Raw genomic sequence first — 18,544 nt, forward strand, 5'->3', positions numbered from 1 at the left:
CTTTTCATGAGGCAGTGAGCTGTTGCCTCTGAGGTTAACCTTCTTCTGCTGCTATTTTTAGAATCTTTTCGTCTCTGACACTATGCAAGTGTCCGTTCTTTCTATCAACAGTGATGAGGATATCAGGTGAGCTTTGCATATGTAAGGATCAGTGTCATTAGCCAGTTTTTTTTTTGTTGTTATTATGGTCCTTGTGGGGCTTAAACTCTGGGCCTGGGCGCTGTCCCTGCACTCATCAACTCAAGGCGACCGCTCTACCACTTGAGCCACAGCGCCACTTCCAGTTTTCTAGTGGTTTATTGGAGATAAGAGTCTCACAGACTTTCCTACCCAGGCTGGCTTTGAACCTTGATCCTCAGATCTCAGCCTCCTGAGTTGCTAGGATTACAGGCGTGAGCCACCAGCGCCCAGCTTAAAAGATTCTTGTATCTTCTGATACTATCTCTGCTCAACAAAACCAGGATCTAATTAACGATTTTAGATCCTCTCTCTTTTCTTTTTTTTTTTGGGGGGGGGTTCCGGTCGTGGGCCTGAACTCTGGGCCTGGACGCTGTCCCTCAGCTCTTCAGCTCAAGGCTAATGCTCTACCACTTGAGCCACAGTGCCACTTCTGGCTTTTTTTCTTTTTGCTTATGTGGTGCTAAGGAATCGAATCCAGGGCCTCATGCATGCAAGGCAAGCACTCTACCACTGAGCCACCTTCCCAGCCCTCCTCTCTCTTTTCTATGGCTCCTAAATTTTCTCTTTACGTCCATCTTGTCCCTATGATGCACTGGAAGACTTCTCTTCCAGTTTATCAATTCTTTCTGAGTAAGTCCACTCATAAGTGTCCACCCTTATTTCTAAATGTTCCCTCATTTCCATTGTTTTCAGAGCCTCATGTTGTTGCTTGGCTTTTTCACTCACAACTGGTATTCCAGCATTATGCCACACTTCCAGCTCTGGCTTTTTGCTGGTTAATTGTAAGAGATAAAAACTCTCTCACTTGTCTGCTTGGGCTGGTTTCAAACTGAGACCTTCAGATCTTAGCTAGGAATAAATGCATGAGCTACTGCATCCAGCTCTATGGTCCTTTGAAATACAGTTTACTTTCATTGAAACAGAAATCATAATTGGTGGCTCTTACAAGCCATGCCTTCTACTGTGCTGTCTCTGCTGGTTCTCACTCCAGGGCCTTTCTCTTATTCTGAACTTGAGTTATTTTTTTATTGCATGTAGTTCATTCTTGAAAACTGTTTGTGGATATTCTCAAAAAGTCAAAGATGGATACTAGTACTCTAGAGGGAATCAGTATTTGTTTCCACTTAGCTGGCTAGAAACACTGCTGGTCCCAGCTGGCTACACTTGACTTAGCGGGCAAGGCCAGAGCGGGAGCACACATACTCTTAAGGCTGCCGAATGCACACTATTCACACTACTGTTTTCGGCTCAACACAGAGGTATGGGGGAAGGGGCACACAACAGGGTGTCAATATGTAGCCCAAGCTGGCCTCTGCCTCCCAAGTGCTAGGATTCTTGGTGTGCATACAACCACACATGGCTGCTGCTGTTCTTTAAACCAAAGGTTGATTTCACTTCTGGCCTACTCTTGCCCTAAGGGATCCTGGGTATGTATGTCAACAGCATCCTCTTAAGACTCCACCCTGGGCAAGGTGTAGGAGAGTCAGGCTCACCTAGCCAAGCCCTGGGTGGATTTGAGTCCTCTGTCCTCAATGCTGAAATCTACTCTTCAGGCAAACATGGCTTCATTCATTCTTCTTTCCTTTCAATTATGGTCTGATCATTATTGATTCATTTGTCAGTCCCTTGAAGATCGTAACAATTCAATTTTTTTCTAGTATTTTTGTTCAAATGAAAAATTGAGTTGTATAAAAATACTTAAAATTTCACTTATTATCAGAAACAAAGTTCCTTTCTGGACTACTGATAGTTTTTTACCTACCATTTTCTGCTCTCATCAATCCACATATACTGCCATCTTTCCTAAGACAAACCTCTTCTCCAACAGTCAAGGGCTCCCCACTGCCAAGTGGGTGAAATCCATGTTTCTTAGCCTGATTTTCAAACTCCAATCTAACCTCAATGTGTATAGTACTATGACACAGGAGTCTCTCAATAAGTATCAATCAAAGGCTTCTGTCAAGCTGAGCACAGATGGCTCATGCCTATAATCCTAGCTATTTGGGAGGCTGAGATCTGAGGATTGTGGTTCAAAGCCAACTGGGGCAGGAAAAGTCTGTGAGATTTATCTCCAATTAATTTCTACCCAGGGTCTCCTCCTTCTCCCACTGCCCATGCATGCTGTCTATTGTCATCTGGACTGGCCACACAAGGGCTCTGTGCCTGTTTCCATTACTCTCATGACTGACTTCCTGTGGCTCAGGTCTCAACTCAAGTATCAAAGGCATTTGCTGAAAGGCTCTTCCTAACCAACAAGGCACCATCCAGCCTTAGGTATCCTAAGAAATGTTTGCTTAGGTAAATATAGCCAAGATTTTTCTCCTGTTTTCTCCCAGAAATGTTTTAGAGTCTGTAAAGTTTTTGGTCTTAAAGCCTAGAATCCATGATGATGGTTTCTTATACATGGTATCAATTATGAGTCAAGGCTCATTGTTCTGCTTATGATTCTCCAACCCACACCATTTGATGTAGACCGTCCTCTCCCCACTGAATTCCTAGGCATGTTGAGGAAACTGACTACACAAGGCAGGTATCTCCACTCCTGACTCCACCTAGCTCACTTGTTCATCCTTGTGTCTCTCATCTTCAAACCGAAAAGGCACTACCTCAACCCTACACTATCTGGACACGGTACTGGTTCCAGAGCATTGCCACTGGCCAGAGCTGCTTCTCTTCAGTCAGGTCACATGCTACCTTGGGGTCTTCCTACCACCACTTCAGTTCTGTTTTGTTTTTGCAGTGTACTGTCAATGAAAGCTGGTGGTCTGACAATGGAAAAGGGCTTCTGAACAAGCGCTCAGCCTTGCTGGCCTCTACATACTCCAGAATCTGTGTGAAACCAGGTCAAATCCTCAAAGGCACTGTGTTCCTTCCCCCAGCACTGTGCCCCTACCAAGTCAACCTAATTTTTGCTTCTGCACACAGAGCCAGGGATGCAAATATGAAAGGTACTGTGTCAACAGGACTGGTGATGTGTCCTCCTATCTACCCTACCTCCTCTCCGACATGCATTTGGTAGAGGACCAGTAACATCTGAAACTCACCATTCCTCTGTATAGGATAGAAACTATCGCCTAATAACAGAGCAAGCTGAAACAGCTGTGTTATCAGCTACTTATTCTACAAAACTAAACAGCACCAGTACTTCCTCACCAATGGAATACTCAAAAAGCAAGGCATCACCTCAAATTACAAAGAAAGTGGGGCTCCCACACACAGGGGCAACTCACAGCCAAGGCTCCTGGGGCCACAGGTGAAGCAAGGCGCTTGTTAATGGACTGGAAGGCAGCAGCTGGCACACCTGCTATGGTGTTAACAATCACATTTCCACTCACGGTGCCTGCAGAGAAGATGCTTGTGAAACAAGAGGACCCCCCCAAAAATCCAGTTCCCATTTGAATACTGTACTCTTCTCACCTGTTGGTATGCTTGTCCCAGTAACTGATGTTTTAATGGTTCCTGCCTATTTAAAAAAGAAAACACAAGTGAATTTCAGGCCTAACTTTTCCTGGCACAAGCCCTCCAAAGGGTTCAATTTCATCAAGAGTCAGAGCCAAACTCCTGAGCAATTACACAACCACCCAGGGCCTCTTCCAGCCTGCCTCCTTCTCCCACTGCCCAGGCATGCTGTCTTTTGTCATCTGGCCTAGCCATACAGGGCTCTGTGCCTGTTTCCATTATTCTCATGACTGACTTCCTATGGCTCAGGTCTCAACTGGAAGGCTCTTCCTAACCAACAAGGCACCATCCAATTTGAGCCCTTTCTGTCAGCACTTAAAATGATCTTGGTCTACTCTCCAGTGCTCTTAAATGGAATGTAAACTCCAGCAAGCAGGAAGTTTGTCTATCTTGCTCACTGCAGTTGTCCTTGCACACAGACAATCGTTAGAAAATGTGTCATTTGAATGAACAAAGAATGTTGACCAAGTACATTAAAAAATATTACACAAGCCAGGAGCCGGTGGCTCATGCCTGTCATCCTAGCTACTCAGGAGGCTGAGACTTGAGGATCATGGTTCAAAGCCAGCCTGGGCAGGAAAGTCTGTGAGACTCTTATCTCCAATAAACCACTAGAAAACCAGAAGTGGCGCTAAGGCTCAAGTGGTAGAGCGCTTGCCTGGAGCTGAAGAGCTCAGGGACAGTGCCCAGACCCAGAGTTCAAGCCCCATGACTGACAAAAAAAAAAAAAAAAATTACATAGCCATCAAGAAAAATAGGATCAAGTCATTTTCATGAAAATGGATAAATGGAGATCATCCTGTTAACCAAGATAAGGCAAGCTGAAAAAGCCAATGTTTCATGTTTTTCCTTATTTGTAGTAGCTAGACTTAAAGGACATACATATACATGGACAAGGACATACATATAAACACACACATAGAGAACATGACCATAACAATGAGATTCTTTAGGAGGAAGAGGGGAAGGGGAAGAGGTAAAAAGAATGATGAAGGGCGAATTTTGAAGATGGCATATGGAATCTCAGTGAAAGCTACTAATCAATAGGACAATAGATGAGTGGACTGAGAAAATAGAAGGTTATTCTGTTTATATGCACCTCTGAAATGCCATGGTGAACCTCTTGGTACAATTAATATACTCTGAAAAAAGAACGACAAGAAAGTAATACAGGTTCTTCTTGGAGGAGGGGCAGAGTCAATAGGAGGGGAAGAGAGGGTAAATGAAAGTGAGTATGGTTGTAGTCTTTGCATATATGAAAATAGGACAATGAAACCTCTTGAAACTGTTTTGGAAGTGGGGAGGAAAGCAAGGGAGATACTAACGGAGGGGTGAGTCTGATCAGGGGATAAACTGTACTTGTGTATGGAAACATCACTATGAAACTACCTTGTACAACTAATATATACCACAACATTGTTATTTTTTAAAATCCCATCCATGGTCAAATATAATTTAAGAAAAAAAATAATGTAGAGAATAACTCTACATAAAAAAAATACATTCACACCTGGCCAAGCCCAAACTGTTTCCCCATTTGGCATTGAATGTGTTCTCTCAAAGTGCAACACTACACATGGGATTTCTATGTCTGTGTGATAAGCCCATCACATGTGACACACAGAAAAGGAACATACCAAGACATAGTAAAAGAACACACTGAGGTGTAGGTGTCAATAGTGGTGGGCTGTATAACTCTGCCCTTTTTGTGTACTTCATGGCTTGGACATGTAGTCAGGCACTTATATGCAGCTCTGAGGGAAGGAGCAGCATGTCCCCAAAGAGACGAGGGCTTGCTTTAGCCCTGTGTGCCTACCGCTGGCACAATAGGCATCCAGAGGGGCTGAAGGGGCAAGCTCATTTCCATCATGTTCTATGGGATCTGGGTTCTTACACGCCCCAATCCCTACACTGCCAGAGCAGCCCAGCCCTCCCAACTCAGCAAGGCTCTCTGGCTGCCAGCCTTGGAAGAGGGAGTCAGAGCCAGGGGAGCACCTGCTGTCTCTGAGGCAGGGTGGCGCTCTCTCTTGTCTCCTCAAAGAGGGAGATCTGCAGAACATATCAAGGAGCAGGGGTCCTCACCAGCACTGCAGCACTGCCCACAGTTGTGATTGTGGGTTGCCCCTTTGGTGGGGCCTGTACAGGCTGTGGCTGGGCCTGGGCCTGGGTCTGGGCCTGGGTCTGGACAGCAGGTGGCCCTGCTGGCGGCTGGCTGACGGCTGCCTGTGGCTGGGGCAGCGGAGGAGGCGGCTGCTGTGGAGGCGGTGGAGGCGGCTGCTGTGGCTGTGGGGGCGGCTGTGAGACAGCTGGCTGCTGTACCTTCTGCTGGTCTGCCAAAGCCTGGAAGGGTCAGGTGAGAAGGGGTACCGTCAGAGAGGGGGGCCAGCGCTGGGCAAGCCGCGTGGCGGCAACACACGCCGGGGAGCTCAGCACAGCACAGCCCACTGCCACATACCTTTTTCTCTTTTGCAATTCGCTCTGCACGGAGAGATGCAACCTGAATGGGCGGCAGCGGCTTGTCATAGTTGATTCCACTGAAAGATAAACGTAAAACTTAAAAATTCAGTAGACCCTCACCTGTAGTTTCAGCTACCTGTGCCAAAGTATGACATGGAAAATTCCACAAATAAACCCTTTTGTTTTGTTGTTTTCTTTGCCAGTCCTAGGGCTTGGGCACTGTCCCTGAGCTTCTTTTGCTCATGGCTAGCTAGCACTCTACCACTTGAGCTTTTTTGGTAATTTATTGGAGGTAAGCGCCTCATGGACTTTCCTGCCTCGGCTGGCTTCAAACTACAATCCTCAGCTCAGCCCCTGAGTAGCTAGGATTACAGACACGAGCCACTGGTGCCTGGCAATTTACACCTTTTACACTACACACTGTTCTTAGTAGTACTAAAGATCATGGCTGTCCCACGCCCAGGACATGGATTGCCCCTTCGTCCAGTGTCTGCCTAGTATCAGTTACCAGGTTGACTGTTGCTGTATTGCAGGCTTATGTTCAAGAAACTTTTATTTTACTTAATAATGGCCTCCAAGTACAACTGTCATGATGCTGGTAATTAGTATGTGTCAAAGAGAAGTTGCGAAGTGTCTCCTTTAAGTGAAAAAGTGTAAGATTTTTTACTTAGGAAAAACCATAACAGCTGACCATTGGTGGCTCATGTCTATAATCCTAGCTACTCAGATGAGTACTTGGCTGAGATCTGAGGATTGTGGTTTGATGACAGCCAGGGCAAGAAAGTCTGTGAGACTCTTATGTCCAATCAGCCATCAAAAAGCTGGAAGTGTAGCTGTGGCTCAAGTGGTAGAGTGCAGTGCTAGCCTTGAACACAAGAAGGCTCAGGGACAGTACCCAGGCCCTGAGTTCAAGCCCCAGGATTGGCGCACATATACACCCATAGCAAATATAATATGCAATACTATCTGCAGTTCTAAGCATCGACTAGCAGGCATTGCCCCACATTAATAAGCTCCAAATGCTCCCAGGAATTCTTACAATCACTAATGAACACAGTCTGTTTCTAGCTTCCCCACAACTGCCTGGACAAGTGCTTCAGACAGACATAAAAATAGACTTCTCTTACATGTACTCCATGCTTTTCACCTGCTACATGACAGGTAAGAGTCCAACTGTGTAGGACTCCTGCCAAGCCCACCTCTTGCTCATGGTTCCCTGCAGCAATGGTTTGCCTGTGCCCACAAAGAAGGTTTCCCATTTAGTTCACACCCTACTTTCCCAAAGAAGTGTCCGAATGACTCCCCAGAGTACCTGTAGACCTTTACCCTAAACCTAGACTGCCGTGTGTGTGTGTGTGTGTGTGTGTGTGTGTGTGTGTCCTAGACTGCCGTGTGTGTGTGTGTGTGTGTGTGTGTGTCCTAGACTGCCGTGTGTGTGTGTGTGTGTGTGTGTGTGTGTGTGTGTGTGTGTGTGTGTGTGTGTGTGTGTGTGTGTGTGTGTGTGTTCGTGTTCTTGTGCTCGGAGATGTCTCCCTATCTGTTCTCCCTGCCTTCATATTAGGTAAAAAGAGGACAAAACAGTGTCTATCAGGCCACTACGTTAGCCTGTAACCAGTCAATGAACACTAACAATGAATTCATCCACTTAATTGACAAGTACTGATCCAACCCTGCTCTATGTCTCTATAGGTACTAGATCCCTACATTGTACAGATAACAAACACACAGATAAAAACACACAGAACCTCTAAAGGCAATACGTACTACAGAGAGAAGAGGAGTAGGGCAGGCCTGTGATTTTCAACAGGATTCTCCTCCCTTTGGAGGCAGGGCCCCCTGAAGCTAAAAGCCAGGGCTCTGGCTGTACAGGAGGCAGGCTGGAAGAAGCCACTACAGGCTCTCAGCAGATGTACCATGAGCCAACTCACCTTGACAATGACCACTCTTACAGCTATGTGGGAAGGAGATCTACAGAATCCAGAAGGAAATCAGGGACTAGACAGGGGGTGACCAACATGAACATGGCAGTGATGGTGCCTAAGCCAGCATTTGTATACAACACCGTCAAACCACATGCTTAGTGCTCAGATTCCTTAACTCAGCCTGCTCTGTTTCACTTCCCCTCCCCATTTCACTATCCTCTTACTAATTCATCTTTTATTTCTTCTGATATTAAATCTCTACACAAGTACCGTCATCTCTGAACTTAGCATATTAAGGTGCCCAACAAAATCTATGCCTGAAGAGAGGCAGGATGAGAGAAAGAAATTCCCTGGAAGTTGCTTCCACAGTCCTAGAACATACCCATTGTGTCTGTGAATGTGGGTCACCACAGTGTGAGCAAGGAAAATAAACCGGGTCCCGACAGAAACAAGGCACACTTTCCATGTGTCTATGTTCGGTAGGGCCACCTGGCCTAGCCTGCCTGATAGCAGGGGGCTCCAATCTCCCAGGCCCAGATGCTACACCATTCCTGGCTGGGCCTGCGATACACTTGCCATTGGTATGGAAGTTCACTAAACTTACTGAATTTCACTGGACACTAAGACACATTTCGAGTAGAGAAAAATGTGTGTCACACATACAATTACCTTTCTGCCAACACTGAGGCATGCTTGGGGTTCTTCTGAAAAGGATTCATGCCAAGCCTACGGCACAGAAAAGGAGAAAGGAATTATAAGCCAAGGGAGTACATAACGAAGGTAGAGCGCTCACCACCAGCCTCTTATTTCCCAAAGCCACAACCCCAGGGAGAAGAGCCTGGACGCACAGAGGTTTGATGGGAGGGCTCCGCTTGCCAGCAGTCACCTTCATCAGGTCAAAGTGGTTTGTGTACAGCTGGGTATGTGTAGCATTCTCATCCTGTGCATAGAGCTGGCTTGTGCGGAGTGGACGGTTGTTCTTACTCTGAAACAAAATGGACAGGCACTCATCAAGGCTGGACCATGGGCTTGACAGCCGACCGCTGGGGAAAACAGCATTCACTGACTCGGAAGCCTGAGACTAAGCTCCATGTGGCTCAACCCATTTCCTTTCCCTTCCCTTCTTTTTCTGGCTGTCATTTGCTGGCAGCTGGTGATATCCCTTAATGTGTGGGAACCCTTGTTTATGTGAGCCTCATGGTTATCCCAGAGGGAAACTTACTCCCTTCTGCCGAGGAGAGAAAGGTTACATAGAGCACTTGGGTCACATGGCAGGTAATGGGATGAGGGCACCTCCAAGAATGCCCATGGACATGAAGCGGGCAGTGCCAACCCCACAGGGCCCTCCCTCCTCCTTCTACCCACAGTAGAAAGGTGACATTCAGAAACTTAAGTCTAAATGTGTGCCCTGGGGACAATGACTTTATTTGTGCCTGGTAATCTCTCCTGCATGAATCCCCCAACTAAACAAAAGGTCACTCAGTTATTGCCTACTTGAGTGCATACTTGCTCCAAAGTCATCTTAGCATTCCATATAATTTAAAAGTGACTCCCTAACCTATGGAGAGAAGCACTGTACCAGGTCTGTGTAGGTCAGAAAAGGTCAGTAAGGAGTTAGGGCAAGAGCTCAGAGCTCCTTCTGGCCCAGAGCTCTTTCTGCTTCTCGGTATCTCTAAACTCTAGGCAACCCATACCTGGAGTCCCTGCCAGAGTGCAAGCAACACAGCACATGCCAACACAGTGACAGTCCCAGTGTAGGTGTGCTGTATGTATGCATGCACACACATGTGGAGACACAAATAGTCTGTTGGTAGAGGACTGCTTTAACTTCAGAGGGAATTTCAAGGAAAAATCAGAGGAGAAAACCAACGTGCAATGTTACACGGGTCCACTTCCTGAGCATTGTCTAATATATGGAGCACTCTCCTATCAAAATAAAATCAGGCAAAAGGGAAGCAGGAGAAAGAAGAATAAGGTCAGGTGCATCACATACACCATAGAGTGAAGGCCCAAGCCAAAGGCAGGAAGGACTCTGTGTTCTGTGAAGGAACCTGTTAGCTCTGGCTGTGACTGGTTCTCAGGTAGGCGCTGGCTTTCCTACCCACACACATGCCCAGCTACCACTGCTGAAGGCCTCGACAGGGAGTGAGCAACTGGGAGGACGTCCCCTACAAGACTCAGAGAGCCGTGGTGTGGTCCCCTCAGGTGAAGAAGCCAATCCTCTACGTACAGGAATAAAAGGCACTTGATAAAATCTTAGGCTTCGGAATTCTGTTATCACTAAAATACAGACTCATTCTGAATCTTGTTCTATGCTCCTTTGCAGAGGATCTTAAACAAAGCTTTCCAACTCATTCAGAACATCTCCTTCATACCTTATAAATATTTTGTGCCTTTTTCTTTGGATTAGCTTCACAAATCAGCTATAAGAGAAGAAAAAATTTTAGCTTTATTTTTTTTCCATATTAAGGTAACGGCTATTATTATCAATGCTTCCAAAACATAAAAGAGTGAATGTGAGATTTCAGGGAGTCTTAAGGTGGAGGCACCACAAAATGGTATCATGAAGAAAACTTGCTTTTTTATTCTGAACAAAAAAGCAAACAAATGCTTTATTCTGAGACAAGTGTTTCTGAGATGAGAATTGAGATGACTGAAGGCGTGGTCACAGAGTCGTGGTGTCAACATCATCTGGAGGCATACCAACTCAAACAATTCTCACAAATTGTAACCAAAACAGCAAACTTAATAGGGGGATGAGATGTCTGCCTCTACGGATGTGGCTGTGGCCCCTGTGCTGACAGGACACTTTGGGGGTGGAGGGTGTGTGGCGGGGAGAAAGTCAGTATTCTCTGCCCACTTGCGGTGGCACCTGCTATTGGAAGTGGGCCACAACCCCCCAAAGGGTGCAGGACATTTGTAATGCTGGTGCAACAGAGCCTGCAGACTTTGTGCTGAGGTAAGACTAGCAGCTGTGTGGCAAGAGGAGGGAGGTGTGTGAAGAAAGCCAGATGGAGAAATGGAAGGAGACAAATTCAGCTGAGTGGGGAAAAAGCCGAATGAAGGCCTGCATGTCCCTGAGCAGCAGTGCTGACTCATCTGGGCCAGGATGCAAACCACAGCCGGCTTCTTAAATGAAAGACACAATGGTTTAGCTGTGCTACAAGTAAATGAACATTTGCAATACTCATAGTTAACCCTCAGAGACTATTTGTGCTTGTCAAACCACTGATTGGGCACCAAAATAGCAGAAGAAGACAAAGGATTATTTTTTTAAGTAAGCTAATCATTATGACATCCAAAACTCTCTTTAGAATAAAAAAAGTTGAGCTGGGGGATGGTAGAATGTGTTTGCCTAGCATGCTTGAGACACTGAGAGCAATCCCCCATATTGTCAAAAATAAAACCCCAAAAGAAAAAAAAAAAGCTACAATTTAGATGACACAGTTTTCCAAGCGGCAGTAGCAGCACAGCTGTTGGTATCAGGTTGAGTCTGCTGCTAATAATCTACCATGATCCTAACACGTGTAACATCAATCTCTCCACGGCTGCCTGTGCTGCATGCCAGGTTCAGTGCAGACATGAAACTTGCTGCATGAGGATGCTGATCCTCTCAGGGACAAAGGAGCTACCAAGGCAATGCACAGCAGGGCACCAGCCAGCATCACAGGCTGTGGGCACTGTGCAGGCCTTCATCCTCCCAGGAAAACCTAGGAGGCTAGGCTCACCTTCCCTTCCTCTCTGGGAATGATGACATTCTCATAACGGTTGCGGCACTGCTTGGAAGAACGGTAGATTCGGCTGCAGGAGTTGACAACGTCACTGACAAGGTCCCAGTTAGGTGTGTGGGCAGGTGACACAATTGTGAGGTTCAAGGGCAGCTCAAGTAGCTGCTTTACAGCCTGTAGGACAAGGTTTCAGATCCAACAGGTTAAGAAGCCACACACTAGAAGGTCTTTCTTCCCTGTCAAGACCCCTCACAAGGCGAGCACACTAGCACGTGTGCACAAGCACTTGGGTGCTCCCAGACAAGGTATGAGTGCTGCTCACCTGCAGCAGGGCCCAGTCCTCGCCAATGAGCCACTCAGGGCTGTCCTGGGCAGGCTCCCCAGAGGGCTTGACATAGGTAGGCAGAGGTTTAGCGAAGGGTGTCTGTTGCTTCAGCAGCAGGTTCTTCTTCTGCTCTTTGCCTTCACGTCGGATTTTTAGCATGCCTGGGGTTGCCCGATCGAACAAGGATCGTGGTGGGACAACTGCCTCACCATGCCGCTGCTTCTTCTTCCTCCCTGTGGCTAAACAGGGGTGACTTCAGAAAAATAAGACCCTGCACCAGCAGGGAAGAAAAGAGGAAACAGGAGGGCAGCCAAGAGGTGCTCACGTCGTGGAAGCACCTACTAATTCTTTCCTTGAGTTTTTTACTTGTTTTCCTGAGACAGCCGGCCTGAAACACAGGATCCCCCTGGCTAAGCTTCCCAGATGCTGGGATTATAAGCATGTGTCACCACACCTGGCTTCTTTGTTAAGTTTACTATTAACAAGAGCTACAACCAGGAAAGGCTCCTCACTGGAAATAGCACAACAAATGAATAGGGTGTAAGAGGGGAACTGATAGGGGTGTGGTTCTCTCTTCCTCACTCAGCAAAGAGGAAGAACCACAGCATCTTAGGACCCTCCATCAAGCACAACAACTTGTGGGGGCATAAAAACCTGCAGTAAGAGAGCAAGGGAAGGGCTGACATTGTCCAAGAAAAAATGTCCTCTTTACCTGACTTATGTACCTATAACCCCTCTGCACTTCACTTTTACAGTAAAAATTTACATTTTTGTAAAATGAATAAAAACCTGCAGTAACACACCTGAGGGGTCTGTTTTATGCCGTTTGCGCTCCTTCCTTACATACACGGGAGGCAGTTTAGCTTCTGGGATGGGTGTAGTTTCATACATGAGACACATAACGGAGTCAATGTAGATGTCATTGTCATCCTGAGGAGGAGTGGGTGGGGTCCAGAGCTGAGAAAAGAAAGTCCCATGAGTGGCAGAGCTGCATGAAGCTGGGAGTTCAGGCACACAGGAAGAGGAGCTACATACCGGCATGACTTCTGTCTGTCCATCAGCATCTTCATAGACATATTCCTATGGAAACATGACCAAACTTAAAACTCAAAATGTCTTGGTCTCATGTTCTAGCTCACAAGTTATTTACTTTCACACTAACTCTTCTAAGTGAGTTTGATCAGCATGACTTTTTTTCCTGTTTCTATGCAAATCCTTGTGTAAGGGAGCTTCTCTATGTATAAAACCCCAACTGACAGAGATTTTAAAATGGGTTTTACTGGGCTGGGAAGATGGCTCAGTGGTAGAGTGCTTGCCTTGCATGCATAAGGCTCTGGGTTGGATTCCTCAGCACCACAGAAGCAGAAAAAGCCCGAAGTGGTGCTATGGCTCAAGTGGTAGAGCACTCACTCGCCTTGAGCTGAAGAGCTGAGGGACAGTGCCCAGGCCCAGAGTTCAGGCCCATGACCAACAAAAAAAAATAATAAAAAATAAATAAAATGGGTTTTACTTGCTACTAGCAATGTAACTGAGAAGGCCAGCATCAAACTGAAGATCTCAAAGAGCAAGTAAGCCATAAAGAAACTGCTTTCAGAACATGAGCTAGGTGTAAATATGAATGAACAAGCCAAGCAAGATGAGAGCTAGCATCTGGGACAGGTAGACACAAGCTGTACCATGCTATAGGCATCCTCCCTCGTATAGGTGAGCAGCTCAGCCTCCTCCTGCTCACGCTGCAGCTGGGCTTCCTTCTGCTGCAGGCTCTGGGCATTGCGAGACTCCCAGTCTCTCACTGACGTCATCACCATGTCCTGGTAGAAAGAGCACCAGGAAAGGTACTTTCCAGATTAGAGCCATTGGGTTTGGGTTCCTGCGGGCTGCCAACCCCCTAGGCACCAGCCTCTGTGCACAGGTGGAGCCACAAAGAGCAAGTCTCACAGGTCTCTCTGCTACACAGGCTCTATTCCCTCCAACATAGAACCAATGCTCTGAACACCACAGCTGCCTGTGCAAAGACTCCAAGACCTCCTTCTAAGTGAGTCTCATACCACTAGGTTTTGGCTTTATTTCTTAATTTAATAAAAGTACATCTACTTCAAGTCCAATTTAGCAATGAAAAACTTGAGACTCTTTACATGCTGAAGCGATTAAAAACTGATTCTCTTACCTCACTATTTCTCTCTTTTTCTTGTTCAATGGTTGCATGGAACAATTCCAAGTAATTCAAAGCATATTTTTCAATTGGCGTTAGCTATTTCGAAAAATATTTTGAACAGGGTAAATAGCAAATTACTAAAGATCTATAAAGTCATTTACAAAATCCTTTCAACAATATTTGAATTCAAAAAGTAAATGTTCACAGTAAATAAACAGTATCTTACAAAAAGGTCCACATTTTAAAATAATTAGTTTAAGGGAAAATAGCTCCAAACCTGTTCCATAAAATCAGCTAGCTCCTCCAGCTGCGACGGTTCCTCATCACACCGAGGGCCCTCTGAGTCTGAGAACATAACACCAGTGCTCAGTACAGGTACAGCCTCCTCTGCAGACCTCGGCACGTCTTCCTCCAGATATTCGATGCTCTTGAGGGCCTATGGAGATTTGGCATTGACTACTGAGATATACTTTCTAAATGAAGGGGTTATTAAGGTTAAGGCCAATGCTTTCTCTGTAAGCAATAATGAGCCTCTACACTGAGATCCTTGTATACATTTGTGTCACACTAAGGCACTAGTGAAAATCTGGGCATGACAGTATACACCTTGAAGTCACAAGTTCCAGGCCAGCCTGGCTACACAGTGAGTTCCACGCCAGCATGGGCTACAGAAAAACTGTTTCAAGGAAAAAAAAAGAAGGTTAGAAGGGAAGGATAGTCAGGAGGTGGCAGTGGCTGAGGGTAGGGAGGCCTTCTGAACAGTTCATTTTCCAAAGCAGAAAAGGCAGCAGCTGCTCAACACCTATTGGAAAGAATAAGCTGAAAACAAGGAGCAGGGCACACAGCTCTTATTTTCAGAAGAAACAAGCAATGAAGTCAGTGGCCATACCTGAAGCCAGACAGGATAAGAGAGGCATAGAGACCAGATCCTTCCATGGTAACAAAGGAAAGAATCTCTAGAAATAAGAGTTATAGCCCTTCCCTTAATAGGGGCTATGGTAGCAAGAAGGGATTCAGAAGGTGAGAAAAAAATGTGAGGCCCAGATCTGTAGTGAGGAGGGCCTCTACCAAAGCCAGAAGTGGGAGGTAAGAGACCTTGGTAAACACTTGCAACGCACCTCTACATACAAGGCAGTCATCCTGAGGCCACCTCAATTCTTCCAGAGCTAAAACAGTAATTCATGTAACCCAATACCCAAAATATTATCACTTTGGTTTATCCCTAAGACAAAAAATGCTAATGAAACACACAGCATTCTCTCTAAGTCTTCAAAGTCTGTGTATTCTACACTCATAGAACACTGTCATGCAAGTTAGCTATAGTTCTAGTGCTCAGTGGCCACATGGAGTCAGTGGCTGTTTTAGTCAGAGAAGGGGAGGCCAAGACAGCTGATTGTAGCAAGGGGCAAACAAGAAGGGCTTAAAAAGCACATATGAAATAGGGAGATAATCTTCCCCACTATTCTATTCTGTTCCCTTCCCTTCCCCTTCCCCTTCCTCCCTTCCTTCCTTTCAGTGCTGATCTTGGGGCTTGAACTCAGGGCCTGGGTACTGTCTCTGAGCTTTTTTGCTCAAGGTCAGTGCTCTACCACTTTAGCCACAGCTCCACTTTCGGTGGTTAATTGGTAATGTTCCACAGACCTCCCTGCCAGGGCTGGCTTCAAACCACAGTTCTCACATCTCTGCCTTGAGTAGGTAGCTAGGGTTATGGGTCTGAGCCACTGGCACCTGGCTCCTTCACCCCTCTTTACAGCTGGAAATGCCCACACTGTAAGATGGAAGGAAGGGAGGGAGGCTATGAGTTGGGGTTATAGGTCAGCAAAGAGTCAGACTAAATACTCAAGAGTCCTGTCAAGTAAAAGACACAGCCACTGTGAGGAAGCATGTGGGATAAGGACCCAAATAACATGTTCCTCATCAAAAGAGCCTTCACTCTTACCTCTATGAAAGGCCTTGCAATCTTGGGTGCAATGGTTTCGCTCACAGAGGGCTCCTGAGAAAGCACTACAAACTCCTCAGCTCTCACTGGAAAGCCAGCGTCATCCATGGGAGAATAAACCTCAAACAGCTCCTGAATAGTTCGCTGAACATTAAAAATAAAAATTAAAAATCAACAAACAAGCACACTACTCCCCAGAAACAAAGATGCAATCTTTTTTTGTTTTTTGTTTTTTTGGTTGGTCATGGGGCTTGAACTCAGGGCCTAGGTGCTATCCCTGAACTCTTTTGCTCAAGGCTAGTGTTCTACCATTTGAGCCATAGCTCCACTTCTGGTTTTCTGGTAGACAATTGAAGATAAGAGTCTCACAGACTTTCCTGCCAGGGCTGGCTTCAAACTTTGATCCTCAGATCTCAGCCTACCAAGTAGCTAGGATGACAGGTGTGAGCCACTAGTGCCCAGCTAAAAAGGTAATCTTTTTTTTTTTTTTGGGGGGGGGGGGGGGAGGGGTCTGGTCGTGGGGCTTGAACTCTGGGCCTGAGCGCTGTCCCTCAGCTCTTCAGCTCAAGGCTAGCGCTCTACCACTTGAGCCATAGCGCCACTTCCGGCTTTTTTCTTTTTGCTTATGTGGTGCTGAGGAATGGAACCCAGGGCCTCAGGCATGCAAGGCAAGCACTCTACCACTGAGCCAACTTCCCAGAACTAAAAATGTAATCTTATACCTAAGCCTGAGACTTAGGTAACTTAAAATGCTCAATCATTTCTCATAAGTGTCTGTTTAAAAAAAAAGTTCTCTTGGAGGCATGGCTCAAGCAGTAGTACCTGTCTAGCAAGCACAGAGCCCTGTGTTCAAACCCCAATACTGCCACACACACACACACTAAAAAGAAATTAAAAAAAAAAAAAAGGAAAAGGGACAGGGAAAGGGAGGAAAGGGTGAGAACAATTCTGCTGCTAACCCTGAGAAGTGAGGGAGGTATGAGACAAGGTCTCACTGTGTAGCCCAGGCCAGCCTTGAACTTATCCTCCCGCCTTGGTCTCACAAGTGGTGAAATTATAGGTCTGCGCCAACATGCCCAGTTTTTTTTTTGTTTTTGTTTTCTGGTGCTCTCAGAACTGGGCTTAAACTCAGGACCTAGATGCTATTGCAATCCCTTAGCTTTTTCAAGGCTGGCATTATACCACACTTGAGTCATAGCTCCATATTTGGTTTGTTAGTATTTGGAAATAAAGAGGCATATGGACTTTCTTGCCTAGGCTGGATTCAAACTATGATTATTAGATATCAGCCCCTGAGTAACTACAATTTATGTGTGAGCCATCAGCACCCAATCCAAAGAATTCTTAACAAACAGGGGTTGTTGTAGGAGTGACTCAGTTGGTAGAACACTAGCCAATGAGTGAAAGTGTCAGGTACCAAGTTTGAGTCCTGGTCTAGGAACTGAAAGAATAAACAAACAAAATACCTGAGTTAAAAATGCCATTGAGTAATCATTGCCCTGAGCAGCCACTTCTCGAATCAAATCTTTAGTTCCATTTTTCAACAATTTCTCTTCAATAGAATTGCCACTTACAAGCCTGTAACAAAATACACACAGACACACACACACAGACACACACACACACAGAGTGACAATTAAATCATTAGGAAACAGAATTCTTCTAGATATCTGGATGTTATCTAGAGAACCAGTATCTGCCCACAGTCTTTGTGAGCACCTGCTAGGCTGCAAACACTCCAATCTTGGCCCTCGAACAGCCTGGAGAGCAAGCTGCCCCTCTAAGTGTCCACACTGTCCACATGGCATCCTCTGCCTGGCATAGTTCTCTCTTGGCAATCTCAACTTGGAAATGTTCCATTTAGTCCTTCCAGACACCATGAGCATCTGTCTTCTTTCAAAATTTCCCTGATCCTAACAAAAAGATGAATACTTCCCTAATTGCTGCTTGTTGAGACACTCCCAAGAGAGCTTTCATTCTCATGTAAGCTGGACATTTTTTTATCTGCTGATCCCAGGAATACATAGGAATTTTACTCATGTAACAGAAAATGAACAGCAGTCCTATAGGGGCAAGCAGACCCATCCTATTACTTCCCCCAGAATGCTTGTTTTAATGCTAAATGCTAAAACCCAGAGAAGTTCCAACAAACAAGATTTTCACAGGGATATTAAGAAATGGAATTTTTCCAGAAAAGTCCTGAAATAGATAGCAAAAGACAATCAAGAAGCATGGAATAGAGTGACAATCAGATCCTGGGGAGAATGAATGAAACTGTACTCAGCCTCGATCCTATTAACTCATGCTTACTGCAAATGACTTGATTATATAATGCAAGAAGGAAGAAGAGAACCCAGCTCAGTCCCTGGTCACTCTGAA

At 45.7% G+C, this 18,544-nt stretch overlaps 1 protein-coding gene across 7 annotated transcripts in view; it reads right to left on the reverse strand.

The window, feature by feature from the left end:
* The window catches only part of Ep400 (E1A binding protein p400), a 110,910-nt gene that overhangs the window by 13,095 nt on the left and 79,271 nt on the right, over positions 1-18,544 (reverse strand). For 5 of the 7 annotated variants that reach the window (XM_042672549.1, XM_042672551.1, XM_042672550.1 and 2 more), the window contains 15 exons: positions 17,632-17,743; positions 16,166-16,309; positions 14,504-14,662; positions 14,239-14,322; positions 13,748-13,882; positions 13,107-13,151; positions 12,875-13,028; positions 12,069-12,310; positions 11,747-11,920; positions 8,867-9,003; positions 8,688-8,744; positions 6,095-6,173; positions 5,722-5,979; positions 3,598-3,643; positions 3,411-3,520 (listed from right to left, as the gene is read on the reverse strand). In XM_042672549.1, coding sequence (XP_042528483.1) covers positions 3,411-3,520; positions 3,598-3,643; positions 5,722-5,979; positions 6,095-6,173; positions 8,688-8,744; positions 8,867-9,003; positions 11,747-11,920; positions 12,069-12,310; positions 12,875-13,028; positions 13,107-13,151; positions 13,748-13,882; positions 14,239-14,322; positions 14,504-14,662; positions 16,166-16,309; positions 17,632-17,743 — 1,936 coding nt within the window. Of the gene's footprint in view, positions 1-3,410; positions 3,521-3,597; positions 3,644-5,721; positions 5,980-6,094; positions 6,174-8,687; positions 8,745-8,866; positions 9,004-10,393; positions 10,442-11,746; positions 11,921-12,068; positions 12,311-12,874; positions 13,029-13,106; positions 13,152-13,747; positions 13,883-14,238; positions 14,323-14,503; positions 14,663-16,165; positions 16,310-17,631; positions 17,744-18,544 lie in introns of all 7 variants that reach the window. The other 2 variants (XM_042672548.1, XM_042672547.1) reach the window with 1 other exon arrangement.

The sequence above is a fragment of the Dipodomys spectabilis genome, unplaced genomic scaffold, assembly GCF_019054845.1.
Source record: "Dipodomys spectabilis isolate Male_0828 unplaced genomic scaffold, ASM1905484v1 ptg000725l, whole genome shotgun sequence".
NCBI classification, from domain to species: Eukaryota; Metazoa; Chordata; class Mammalia; order Rodentia; family Heteromyidae; genus Dipodomys; species Dipodomys spectabilis.